This window comes from Eurytemora carolleeae, unplaced genomic scaffold (assembly GCF_000591075.1).
Source record: "Eurytemora carolleeae unplaced genomic scaffold, Eaff_2.0 scaffold550, whole genome shotgun sequence".
Classification (NCBI taxonomy): Eukaryota; Metazoa; Arthropoda; class Copepoda; order Calanoida; family Temoridae; genus Eurytemora; species Eurytemora carolleeae.
In genome coordinates this window covers 205,882-219,590 of record NW_019396833.1, presented here as the reverse complement: position 1 = coordinate 219,590, position 13,709 = coordinate 205,882, and the positions used below count along the sequence as shown (strand labels likewise).

General features: G+C 32.9%; 1 protein-coding gene across 1 annotated transcript; it reads right to left on the bottom strand.

Annotated features, from left to right (window-relative positions):
- Positions 1-692: 692 nt before the first annotated feature.
- LOC111709193 (uncharacterized) lies at positions 693-13,116 on the bottom strand (the record flags this gene model as incomplete). Its single annotated transcript, XM_023482808.1, is given in 6 exon segments — positions 693-763; positions 1,088-1,135; positions 4,773-4,838; positions 6,498-6,549; positions 6,843-6,903; positions 12,910-13,116. Coding segments are annotated over 5 exon segments (263 nt in total), but the record flags the coding sequence as incomplete, so codon positions are not given.
- Positions 13,117-13,709: the final 593 nt, after the last annotated feature.

Below are 13,709 nucleotides of genomic sequence, written 5' to 3'. Positions count from 1 at the left end.
CCCAGGAAGGATATCTGAATCCCTCCAGTGGAATTATAAACCCCTTGGAAAGATATCTGAATCCCTCCAGTGGAATAATAATCCCTAGAGAGGATAACTGAATCCCTCCAGCGGAATTATAACCCCCTCAGGAAGGATAACTGAATCCTCCAGTGGAATTATAACCCCCCAGGAAGGACATCTGAATCCCTCCAGTTGAATGTAAATCACCCTGCGCAAAGTTTTAAATTGTAAAAAGCATTTTTTGAAACCCCTCCAGTGAAAATAAAATCCCTCCGGTGGTCTCTAGTAGAATCAAAATCCTACTATGAACTTCTTTGAGTCAATAAAAACTGCCAATCTTAGGAGTTTTTAAACCTTCAAAATTTACAGTTATGTTCAACAAAACAATATGAGTCCAATTTTTCATCCGATTCAATAAACATCTTTTGAAATTTTTTAAAAAATCTCAAATTACTGACATCTCGCGTAACTAAAGCATGACAGGGCAATTTGGTATTTTTGAAAAATGAACCAAATAAAGCTCAACAACTTTATAATTCGGGATTTTTAGTACAAACTTAAATTCAAAGAATTTGTTTTATCTTGTAAAATGTTTTTGTTTTCCCTCTTTTAATAATAAATTAATATTTAACTACAATCAATTAACAATAAAATGTTGGATTGAATCACTAAGATTATTGTTAGCTTACATTCCATCAGTGTTCAGCCCTATATCCTTATATCCATTTGATAATTCATCAGGACACAATTCACACTTCTCCTATAAATCATTTACAATTAATTTTTATACATTTTTAGTACTTCAAATCCTAATATATTTGGTTAATTTCCAATTTTGTAGACCTTAGATATATCAAATTATGAATTCTTTAAAATTAAATAACTTAAGTTTTAAATATCAAAGGTTGCAGAGATGTAGGGACTATAATTATTAAGTTTGTGACAAAGACTCACTCCCCTCCAGACTGACATGTCCTTCCCCTCCTTTTCATATCCCCCCTTTCTCACATCAATCTCCTCTTATTTCTCCCATCCACATCCCAATCTTTCTCTTTCCTACCCCATGGTTAAAACATATATTTACATTTCCATGATTGAAGGCTTTACAGACTGAGTCCATGGTGCACAGCATCTAAATTTGAACAAATTAAATAATTTTTTTATTACTTTCTTGACGCCAGGTTTAGTACCCACTAACCCTGTAAATGCAACCTTTTGCTCTGGTGTCAATTATTTTTTACTACAAAATAAATTTAAATCTATGAATATTTTGCTTGTCTGTCTGCTTGTTTGTTTGTTTGTGTCCTAAAAACAACAAAGGGATGAACTGATCGGGCCCAGATAGAAATGTAGAATTGGTAAATATGAAAGGAACCACCCAAAAGGGGGGATCAATATTCTAGTAGTCACGCACCAATAAAAAAATAAAAAAGTTGAACATTTATATTGAAAGTGAAACAAATACTAAACTAAACTAAACTAAACTTAAGGTTCTCCTCTTTTTGCCTGAATACCTCCTTTGGCTGGATACCTCCTTTGGCAAGATACCTCCTTTATGTATCCCCTCCAGTAACATATCTCCTCTGTCAATATATCTCCTCCGGCAACATATCTCCTGCAGCAACATGTTGTTTTCCCACAGCTCCAATCCAACCAAGCAGTTTCCATTCCTTGGGACTTACTGCTTCTTAGGTTGTCCATCCTTCCACTGTGGGGAGTTGGCAAAAGTCTTCATCCTCTCCTTGTGGGACCTCACATAACCCCAGGGAAGGTTTATGAATGCACACAAAGCTACAAAAAATGTATGTTCAAAAGTTTTTGAGTTTTGTAAAATGCAAAATTATTTGAAAATCTATGAACTTTTATGTTTCTTATTGTTTTAGACTGTACAAAGAGACAATGCTAACAGATTAAACCACAATCAAAAGATAAAATTAATAAAAGATGGGAGCTAAGCTTTTCCTTGAAACTAAGCTTACTTTATAAGAATCAACCTATTCCATTTAGACCTTTAAACCAAGCTAATAACACTGCCATGGTTCTTCTGAATTTCTCAATCAAAATTTGAGGCAAATGGGTTAGGAGGTTCCAGAGTTCTGATCGAACATACAAATAAACAAATAGAGATAACTTTATACTTTTTGAAGATGCATACCAGGAAAAATAGATATAAATGTTAATACTTGAAAAAGATTGTATATGCTTGATTGTATCATTTTCTAACTTTAATTTTTTTGTAATTCGTAGTTGTTTCATAATGTTGAATGAAATAATTTGTGGATAAGTACCTAGTTTTTTGATCCACCAATAAGGATCTGCCTTAAATTGTTTTGTCAATTAAACCCCCAATTATCTCAATTAAAAAATACCTAGTAGCTTTCATTCACCAATCAGAACCCTTACAAAGCAATTAGGCCAATTATCTCCTACTCCCCCTTGGACTATATAAAGAGGCCCTCGTCCCCCCCTAGTTCAGTTGTGTGAGAGAAATTTTCCCTGAGCCAGAGTGTGAGATTTCCCCTATCTATGGTTTGAAGTTTTCATGTATTCTTTATTTTCTGCTCCTTTGCTCTTCTGTAGTTTTTGCCTGACTCACATTCATTTTAAGTTTTTGGTATGTTTACCTGGGAGGATTTGTATTCATGTATCATGAGTTTTTAGTTTTCAAGAAAAAAGTTTTAAGTACGATTGTAAATAAATCTAGTTCAGACCACAAACCTTTATCTAAGATCTGACTCCTAAGTTTTTTTTTTCTGGTAACCAAGCCGAAACTTATGAAACAAAATTCAACTTTGAATACATAGGTTTTTTAGATACAGAGATATAGCGAGATATAGATTAGAAAGAGTTGTAAAAAGTAGTTGCATAATTATAAGATTGATTACCTATAATTATTTTACTTTTTATCCAGACTAGTTGTATTCCTACAGTCTAAGAGATCAGAACTCTGCTCAGAAAGCTCTCTGCACTATTTGCAGTGGACTATGAGAAAGGTGTCTACACATAGGAGGGAGGGAACAACAAGCGGCCCTGAACCCCTTGCTCAATAAACTAGCACCCTTTCATAACTACAGCACTTACGGCTGGAGTACTAAGTCAAGATATAGGAATTACAAAGAGCTAATATGTCTAAAACTAATCCAGTTCCATACCCACTCCTCTTAGTGATCGGAGTCTGTGCTATTACGAAATTTTATATATATATATATATAAAATGAGTCTAAAACAGATACTAGAAATAATAACTTTTTTAGGTATTTGACCAAAACTGCTGGTTTTATGCTTTACTCTTTTCATATCATGTAAAGATGGGCATTCTTATAGTAAAACTTTAATTTATTTAGACTTCTATGTAAGCATGAACTGTTAATGATTTGCTACCAAAAGTTGTTCTATTTCTAATATCTTTTTTTACTACTCATACAATCTATGTAAAAAGTAAACTTATGTACTTACTCAAATGTGTATTTCACTAACTTTAGTCACAGAGTAAAGAATAATACAACATACATTGTTTATATAGCAAATTAGATACAGGAATGCCTAACATGTGTCTATAATACAGCCTGAAAAGGTTTTAAAAGCTTTATATAAAAAGATCATATGAATGTTTCTTTAAGGTTACTGCGTAAATAAACAAGGAAGTAAATTCAAAGTTAGGCAACAAGGAATATATTTCTGGTTATTTCTAGTTATTTGTTGTACAATTAAACAAGCCCTTTCTAGTATGCCCTTAATTCACAGTTAACTTAAAGGGACATCTCTGCATTCTGCATGCAACAGTGCACACTAAATGTGATACTACCTGTAAAGGAATTTTGCTAGTCTGGGAAGCAGTATAACATGTGGACAATTGATACGACCCTCCTACAAACCCTTATCCTCATCTCTACTCTCCTTTCCCTACCATCTAACCTTCTCATAAACAGTGAAATGAGACTAGAATACATTTCTCTGTTGGATCCTACAAAATTACCATTGAGTGGGTCACTTGATTATCCTTTGTTGGAATGCCAACACTTCTTTTATAGGAAAGTAAAAATGTGCAGTTCAAAGTAGGGACACTATTGTTCCCTCACCGCAATTAGAACCTAACTTGAAGTTCAAGAAGGGGTGCAAGTTCAAAATGTGAAGAGCTGAGGCTGCAATTGCAATTAAGCAAAACAAACATACAACAGAGAGGGGGACATATTGAAAGGGTGATCGTGCACTGTCATATAATGGCACAATGACTGCGAATGGTAAACATTTTTTTAAAAGCAGCACCATAAGTGGAAGGGCAAAGTGAAGCAAGAAAAAGAGAGCTTGCAGATGTGAAGACGGAGAAAGGAGAAAAGAAGATTGAAATAATTAACTATGCATCATACCATTTTATTTTATAAAAAATATTAAAAAAATAAATTCTAAAACATTTGTAAATAAACTTTTTATCCGGAGTAGAAAAACTTTATGTATATTTGTCTTTCATTATAATTTGGAACTTAGGCAAACAAAAGTTTTGGTGTGGAATGGATTTTAGAAAATTAAATTTACTTTATAGAATTGTATTTGATATTTAATATTTGACTAAGCAAACATTTATCTTACATTAAACCTTGTTTTAGCTGAAATTAAACATTTTCATACGTTTGCGCAACTTTTCATATAAAAATGGACAAAATTTAGCGATGAATTTATGTTACATTAAACCTTATATTGACAACCTTTCACCCAAAAAAATCTAGGGGGGGGGGAATGGGCGTAATTAAAAAAAAAATTTAATTTGATACCTTGCATTCCATTAAACTGGTAGTTTGTTGAATACTTGTACATCCAACTCCTTGGGTTACTTTTTTCTAAATAAATTTTTAGTAAAGGGATTGTATATGGGATTTCAAGTAACCCTCCCTTGAAAAGTAATATGTATGATTGTTGACTTTAAAAGTCACTATAATAAAACAAAGATATCTGAAATGGATATTTCTGACATTTATTTAAAAAACGAAAGCTTTGAAATATTTGCATAAGGTTGAGTAAAATTGGTTGGTTAAAAATGAACAAAGAAAACTATTGACGAACATCAGTTGGAACATATTTGTGGAGCTTCATGTTGGTGGTGCAGATCTTCAATCACAGCAGGTTTGCTCACAACCAGGTTTCAGGCTATGGGAGAGATATCGCAGCTTTATCGTGTGCATTGAGCGATTATGTTGTCTCTGTGATGCATGATAATGTTGATCTCTGGAGCATTGTGGGGCTAGATGTAAGCAGAGTCTGCATCTATCTCTGTATCTGAATCACCATCATGAAGGAATCAGGTTGAGACGGAGTTGTGATCGTCTTGAGTGTTTCAGGCTGACTGCCGGGCTGGGATGTGTAAAGGGGTGAGGGGGGAACGAAGGAGCGAGGGTGACATGTGAGTGCTTCATGGCTGAAACAGATACACACGTCTTGAGAATAGTTAACGGCCTCTGAGTTGGTAAAATCGTCTTCCTTATATTTCAAATTTGTGTTAACAATGATACATAAAGGTAGAAATATATTTTGCCAGTTAAAGTACATTTACAAATATATTTTGCCAGATAAAGTACAAATATATTTTGCCAGATAAAGTACAAATATAGTTTGCCAGATAAAGTACATATATTTTACCAGATAAAGTAAAAATATATTTTGCCAGATAAAGTACAAATATATTTTGCCAGATAAAGTACAAATATATTTTGCCAGATAAAGTACAAATATTTTACCAGATAAAGTACAAATATATTTTGCCAGATAAAGTACAAATATATTTTGCCAGATAAAGTACAAATATATTTTGCCAGATAAAGTACAAATGTATTTTGCTAGATAAAGTACACATATATTTTGCAAGATAAAGTACAAATAAATCTATGTATTAATTCCGCCCCATGTATAAGTATAGCTTTATCTTTCCATATCTCATTAAAATAAAACATTTTTTAAGTTTTTAAAGTGACATTGTTTTGTTCTGTGACTGAGATTAACATATTCCTATATCTAGTGTGTCTGTTTTTTTAATTCTGTAGAGGACTCAATGGTCTGAGACCATTATAAATTTAGCCCTAATGATATACCTATATAAATAGAAAAAGATTAAATAAAACATAAAAAACATAATGAAATAAATGGATATATTAAACTAAATTATACACATAACAAGTCTAAGCTTTCTATGGAATATGCAATAGTTTTACACATATTTACATATTATTGGATTTGTTTAATTTTTCACTGTTTAAAGATTATATGTATTAAAATTTTTAAAAATCAAGTTAAAATCCAAGAATTGCATAATTATGATGAAGACTATGATGATTATTGATGATTCTGATTCTGATGATGATGATGATGATGATGATGATGATGATGAAGATGATGCTGATGATGAGGATGATGATACTGATGATGATGATGATGATGATAATTTTGATGATGATGATGTTGATGATGAGGATGATGATGATGATGATGATGATGATAATTATAACCTTGAGAAAAAGTGAAGGCTCTCCTGAACTTTTAGAGCTCATCAGCAGAAGGCTAAATATAAGAAATGTAAATTACATTTTATATTTAAGGGTTAGAAAGCAATTTAAAAATTATTATTTTTATTATTCTTGTCAACCTGTAATTTTTGTATGTTAACTTTAACTTTAGACTTTTTTCCGAATTAGAAATTTATTTTCATATGTGTAAACAGAAGAAATATGTGACATAATTGGTAAGATTGTCAAGCTTGTAACTCCCCTAGTTTGGATTTGTAAAGGGGTTCATGTTATCATTTGATTCACTAACATATACAGACAAACAGCTTTAAATAGATAATATATTACCTGATATAAAATACTTTTTTCCTCATCCTCTGCAGTGAGTGGGTTTGTTTTACTGAGCAAACTGAAACTTCAAACATTAAAAACTGCGCAATTTCTGGAATATACTGGATTTGTATATATATAGTGTATATAATATAAAAACCGTCCCCCAAGACCTTATAAGATTAAGAGGCCAGCTGCCCTTGCCTTTGTAATTTTACAGAGTGGGTGTCACTAAAGGGGGGGGGGGGGTGCCCCCCTGTATGTATAAAATGCCTTATTTTTCACATTATCTTTATGTCAGGTAAATAGAAGGTAGTTAAAGTAGTAATAATTTAAATTTTAAAAATAAAGATGTGTATTGATTTGTATATAAAGGGTAGAACTCAGGGTAGTGGTAGTGGGGAATTGAAAAAAAATTCTTGAATAACATGTTGATAAAAAAGTTTCAACAAGTCAGTGGTAGTGAGGGTAGTTTAAAATAAAAAAAATTCTTGAAAAAAATGTTGATATACAGATTTTAAAAAGTCTTAGGTAGTGAGGGTAGTGGGGAATTGAAAAATAAATTCTTGAATAAATGTTGATAAAAAAGTTTCAACAAGTCAGTGCCCAGTGGTAGTGAGGGTAGTTTGAAATAAAAAACAAATTCTAGAAAAAATGTTGAAAAGAGATTTTAAAAAGTCAGAGGTAGTGAGGGTAGTGGGGAATTGAAAAATAAATTTTTGAATAAATGTTGATAAAAAAGTTTAACTTGTCCGTGGTAGTGAGGGTAGTGGGGAATTGAAAAATAAATTATGGAATAAATGTTGAAAAAAAAGTTTCAACTTGTCAGTGGTAGTGAGGGTAGTGGGGAATTGAAAAATAAATTATGGAATAAATGTTGATAAAAAAGTTTCAACAAGTCGGTGGTAGTGAGGGTAGTTTAAAATAAAAAAAAAAGTTTGAAAAAAAATGTTGATATATAGATTTTAAAAAGTCAGAGGTAGTGAGGGTAGTGGGGAATTGAAAAATAAATTATTGAGTAAATGTTGATAAAAAAGTTTAAACTTTTCGGTTGTAGTGAGGGTAGTGGGGAATTGAAAAATAAATTCTTGAAAAAACTGTTGATATATAGATTCTAAAAAAAAAGAGGTAGTGAGGGTAGTTGGGAATTGAAAAATAAATTATTGAATAAATGTTGATAAAAAAGTTTCAACAAGTCGGTGGTAGTGAGGAGGGTAGTTTGAAATAAAAAAAAGAATTTCTTGAAAAAAATGTTGATATATAGATTTTAAAAAGTCGGAGGTAGTGAGGGTAGTGGCAAATTGAAAAATAAATTATTGAATAAATGTGAATAAATCCCCTACAGAATCCTTATATCCGCCCCTGAGTCATACAGTTCGCTTATGGCTTTGTATTTTTGCTAAAACGTGCCATTAACAGTAAAAAAATATCGCAAAAAACAGAATCAGCTTAATCAAGACTTGAAGCTAAAGATACAGGGTGTCCCAGGAAACATGACAGTTGGTGAATAGTTTTAAATGTCTTCTTCCATAATTTGTTAAGCTCTGTAATACCAAAGAGAATAATAAAAAAAACATTGCTTGGTAGTATTATTATAATAAAGTTGATTTCAAAGCAAATTATAATTAATTAATATATTTTAAATGAAAAGTTTGGGGGTTTTGATTAGAAACCTGATGGTCTATTTTCAGCAGTGTTATCTATTAACTTGAGTCTAAAAGTCAACTTCCTATTCCACAGTTTTCTAGTTATCACTGTATTTCATTTATTCAATTATTCAACAATATCTGCCCTGTTTCATTAGGCAAATCTTAAACTATTTTTTTTTAAAGTTTTTCACATATATGTATTGTAATAATAATATAAATAAAAAATATGTTATTTAAAGTAAAAAAAGTTAATTTTTCTGACAGAAAATCAAAAAGATTTCTAAGCCAACTATTTTTATGAAATTCCTATTTTCATTAAATGATATACATGATTATATGTTAGTGTTTTTCTTAAAATCATGCTTATTAGAATGGGTTTCTTTTTCTCCCAAACGGTAACTCTGGTATCATGACTCCGCCCTTAACAAAACCTGTGATTCTGTGTGGGCATGCAACCACCCATAGGCGGTTTCAGGATTTAAGACAGGGGGGGGGAGTAAAATTTTTTTTTATCCCACCTATATTGATTTTACCCACCCTGTACCCCCCCTCCCTGTAATGTTATCCAACAAATTAAAAGCTAAAAATTCTATTTACTAAAATTACAGCTTCTTTTACCTTTTATTACAGGGTAGGAAAAATGCCTTTATAATCCATTTATTTATCTAAAAAATATTATACATTGCTGAACTTTATAATGGTACACTTAGGGTTTCCATTTTTCCCGCAAAATTTTTCCATTTTGGAAATGGAATGATCCGGAAATTTGTTGCGTAAACCGGACATCCGGGATATTTCCGGATCAAATGGAAACCGGAATGTTTACGGTTTAAGACACATAAACCGGAAAAATTTCTGGTTTAAAACATGGAAACTGGAATTTTTCCATTTACGTAATGGAAACCGTAAAATTTCCGGTTCACGTAATGTATACCATAAAAATTCCAGTTTCCATTTCATAAACCGGAAATTTTTCTGGTTTACGTAACGTAAACCGTAAAATTTCCAGTTTCCATTTCGTAAACCAGAAAAGTTCTGGTTTACGGAATGTAAGGTGAATACAAAAGACGACTTGCAGAGCTTAAAGAATTTTTTTATTTTAATTTAACCCTATCTCCGCTGGGGTACTTGAAAACCAGGATACGCTGGGGGGGGGTCAATTTGACCCCCCCCTCTAAATCCCATGTTTTATGTCCAAATATGACAAATGATACATTATTAGAAAGCTCTTGTGCTCTACTTTTAGAATCTGCAAAAAAATTAGCAAATTTGCGAAAATTGAATTTTTTATCGCAAAATCCAGTTTTATAGTAAAAATGTTTGCAAAAAAAAATTTGTCCAAAAAATGACAAATTATACATTTTTGAAAAGCCCTTGACCATGCCATTTTAAATATGCAAAAATTTTTGCAAAATTTTAAATAACCTGATTTTTAATCAAGAAAAACTAAAAATGTGCAAATTTCCTTTGACAGGTTGTTTGCAAAAAATTTGCAATTTTTTTTTCGCAAAACTTGTGCAATCCGTTTCCTTATGTCATAGGCTTTCCAAAAAGCTAAATTTTATCAAAATCTGACAAGTGAAAGTGGGTCAAAACAAAGATTTAGTTTGCTACAGGCAAAAGCAGTCATTCAGGCAGTGTGCCTGAGGACTCAGGCAGTTAGTATTAAAGCCCGGTTTTAGGCCTAAAGGGAGGGCTTTGGGTATGTAAGAAAAGTCAGAAAATTTCAACAGCCTCAGACCAATACTTTTTGAGTTATGTAAAAAAAACTACAGGGGGGGTCAAATTGACCCCCCCCCAGCGGGAATAGGGTTAATTCATATTTACAAAGTTTAAAAGTCAGCTACTGCTGGTCTACAACTACAGTTCATCAATATTCAAGACTATTCCACTGTTTGGTTTTCCCTTTACCTTAACCCTATAAAGGTTGGGGGTCTGAATCTATGTATAGCCTAAGCCCCCCTAGAAAAAGGCCTTAGAGAAAAGGTATAGGGTTGAAATGCATGTTCATAGCCAAATTTTTCAAGGCCAGCTCATTGAAGAAAAAATTAGACCAATAACTTAGGTTGTTTGATTTGGGTGCTAGGGAGGGTTGAAAAAAATGCCAAAAAAAGGTTCAGAAAAATGAGAAAAATATTTTTTTTGTTTTTAACAAATATCAAAGTGTGACCCATGTTTCTACATTTATTTTTCAAGGGCTTTTAAAAGATATAGTTTTTAGATGTGTAGCTTCAGTCACAAACAAATTATGGGCTATTTTAAATTTTTTGTTTACAAAAAATCCTTTAAATTTCTATTCATTTACAGTCACAAAATTGCACTATGAGAGCGTCAAAAATGAGAGTGCTAGGTGAAAAAACTTCTGTGGGGGGGGGGGGGTGTAAAATTTTTGGTTTACGGGAAAAAAAATTTCCGGATCATTTTCGTATGTAAACCGTAACCCGGAATTCTGGTGGAAACCCTAGGTACACTGTATATTTACATATACATACATTTTAACTCTTTTTCTGTGAGAGTGATAAACCCATGGAATAGTTTGCCGGACTATATAAAGGAGTCTAAATCATTAAAAATATTCAAGAAAAGTTATGATGAGCATGTAAAAAATGTCGAGAATACATTGTGAAAAAAGAATCCAGTGCAGAATTGCTTTTTAATTAGCAAAAATGGTATCTAAGTGAAACCAAAACAATATAACAATTTAACATAACATATCAATAGGGCTGGGCGCGTTCCTGGTGGAACGATCGTTCTTTTCCGGGAACGAATGGAACGATCCCATTGTTCCAAAAAAAAACGAATGGTTAGAACGCGTTCTTATAAACATTGGAACGATTAGTAAAAGAACAAAACGGAATGGAACGGGAATTGCTTGAAAAGAACGGTTAAAATGTTAACACGTTCTTAAATTATCTAGAACTTGTTCTCAGTTAAACCTGCCATCCCCCCTCCCTTCCTGGGTCTCTGCTAAACTGACAACATTCAAAATACACAGCAGGTTTCAGTTTAACTTCTGTATATCGTACATATTAAGGATATTAGCACTCCCGCCCCTCCCCCTGCTCTCACAAAATTATACATTGCTCAGCCCAGAAATTATCTAAGCTTATTCTTACTCTAAATTTAAAATATATAATTTGAAGTATTATTTACAGCCGTGGGGAACTTTTTATTAAAAAATCGTAATTTTTTTTCTTTTTAACCAACTCTTTGCTATAAAACTTTTGTCTTGGATAGAATTGTTGGTTACTAAGAATGGAACGGGGATGGAAACGTTCTTGATTAAGAACAGAACAAGAGGGATGCAACCCTTCTTCAACTAAGAACGCCAAGAACAGAACGGAACAGGAAGACCGTTCTTCTACTCAGAGCAGAACGGAATGGGACGGAACAGAACGAGAATGGAACGATAAAAAAGAGGAACGAAAACGGAACGATTTAGCTGAAGGCCCTCGTTCTAGAACGGAACGGAAAGATTTCAAAAAAGTCGGAACATGCCCAGCCCTTCATATCAATCATGTTAGTCTAAGGAAGCGGAGAATTATTTTTATTTTTCTGCTATTATTCTTTCTCTTTTAGTAAGTAATGCTTCTTAAATCATGCTAATTTTTCTATGTTAATTTTAGAGTTAAAAATGAAAGGATACCATAAGAAGGCTGAAAGTAAATAAAAAAATCCTCCCTTCTCCTAGTCTACGATAAACTAGTTTTCTTGGGCCACTAATGTATGAAATTGAGGCAAGCCTCTTGGGATTAGGGTTGTTAATCGTTTTTGAAAACGATCGTTAAACGATCGTTAAACGATCGTTTTTTGTTTCGTTTTCAAAAACGATCGTTTCGTTTTCGGAAAAAAACGATCGTTTTTAAAAACGACCCACTCGTTTTGAACTTTTAGAAAACGAATAGCGATCGTTTTTGTAAACGATCGTTTTTATTAAAACGATTTGCGACCGTTTTTTATACGATTGTTTTTTAAAAAACGATCGTTTTTTAAAAAAAATTTTGTTGAAAATCAAGGGNCGAAGGGTCTTCGTTAACGATCGTTAACGAAGGGTCGTCGTTAACGATTGTTAACGATGGTTGTCGTTAACGATCGTTAACCAAGGGTCGTCATTAACGATCGTTAACGAAGGTCCGTCGTTAACGATCGTTAACAAAGTGTCGTCGTTAAGGATCGTTAACGAAACGACGAATTTTATAAAAACGATCATTTTGAAAAACGATCGTTTTTAAAAACGAGCGTTTTGAAAAACGATCGTTTTAAAAACGACCATTTTTAAAAAACGAACTTTTTAAAAAAAAACGATCGTTTTTAAAAACGATCGTTTCGTTTTCGATTTTTCGTCGTCGTTTTCATAACGAAACGATCGTTTTTCTGAAAAATGAAAACGTTAACATCCGTTGGGATGTATTGGCATCCGTCCCAGGTTGACCAACCTGTCAGGGTTCATAGAGAACCTGTTCCAGGTCCCTACGGAGTAGGCTAAAACTCCTCTCCCACCGCAGCTTGTAACAGGATAAGGCAGTATAATCTGTATTAGATGACTGATTTCCGGAAATATTTTTTGGGTTATTCCCAGGAGTTCTTTAATATTCGACAGGGTTACAGATGCCATCTGTTAATATCAAAACATTCAAAAATCTAAAAAAACATCAGTTTTTCATTTTTTGTATTGGAATTTTATGTTAAATTTTAATTGAAAAGATGAATGCAATTATTCCTTTCTTTTGATGAACTTCTGTTAAATCGGGATTTCCCAAAAAATCTCCTCAACTCCATCAGGAAAGAACTAAAAATAGACAATTAATTAGAAGTTGAAATAATCTCATTAATATATCTACCTTAGAAAAGTGTTGTAACCCTTCTCCCAGATCCTCCTGTATTTCTTTCGGAGTTTTGGAGACGAAAATTTCTGGACTTAGTGTTAACAATTTTGAAATCGTAAGCTGGTCCTTTCCAAATCGTTGTTTAAGATATCCAAAAGAATTTCATCTACCACCGGGATCCCCACTGCACTTTAGAAATACGTAGATCCCTCTCCAGAGCCCGCAATTTAAAAGCTTCGGCTCGAGCCGTATTTCCTTAAACCCGACTTTAAGACCAAATCTTAAATCCAACTCTGACGACAGCTTGTGTCACGTGATTGACAGCTGCAAGATCTTCGGCTCGACTTTAGGAGTTAGGCTCAATGAAAATAAAACCGACCTTGGTTGGTTTTAGTGAAAAATAAGGGTTC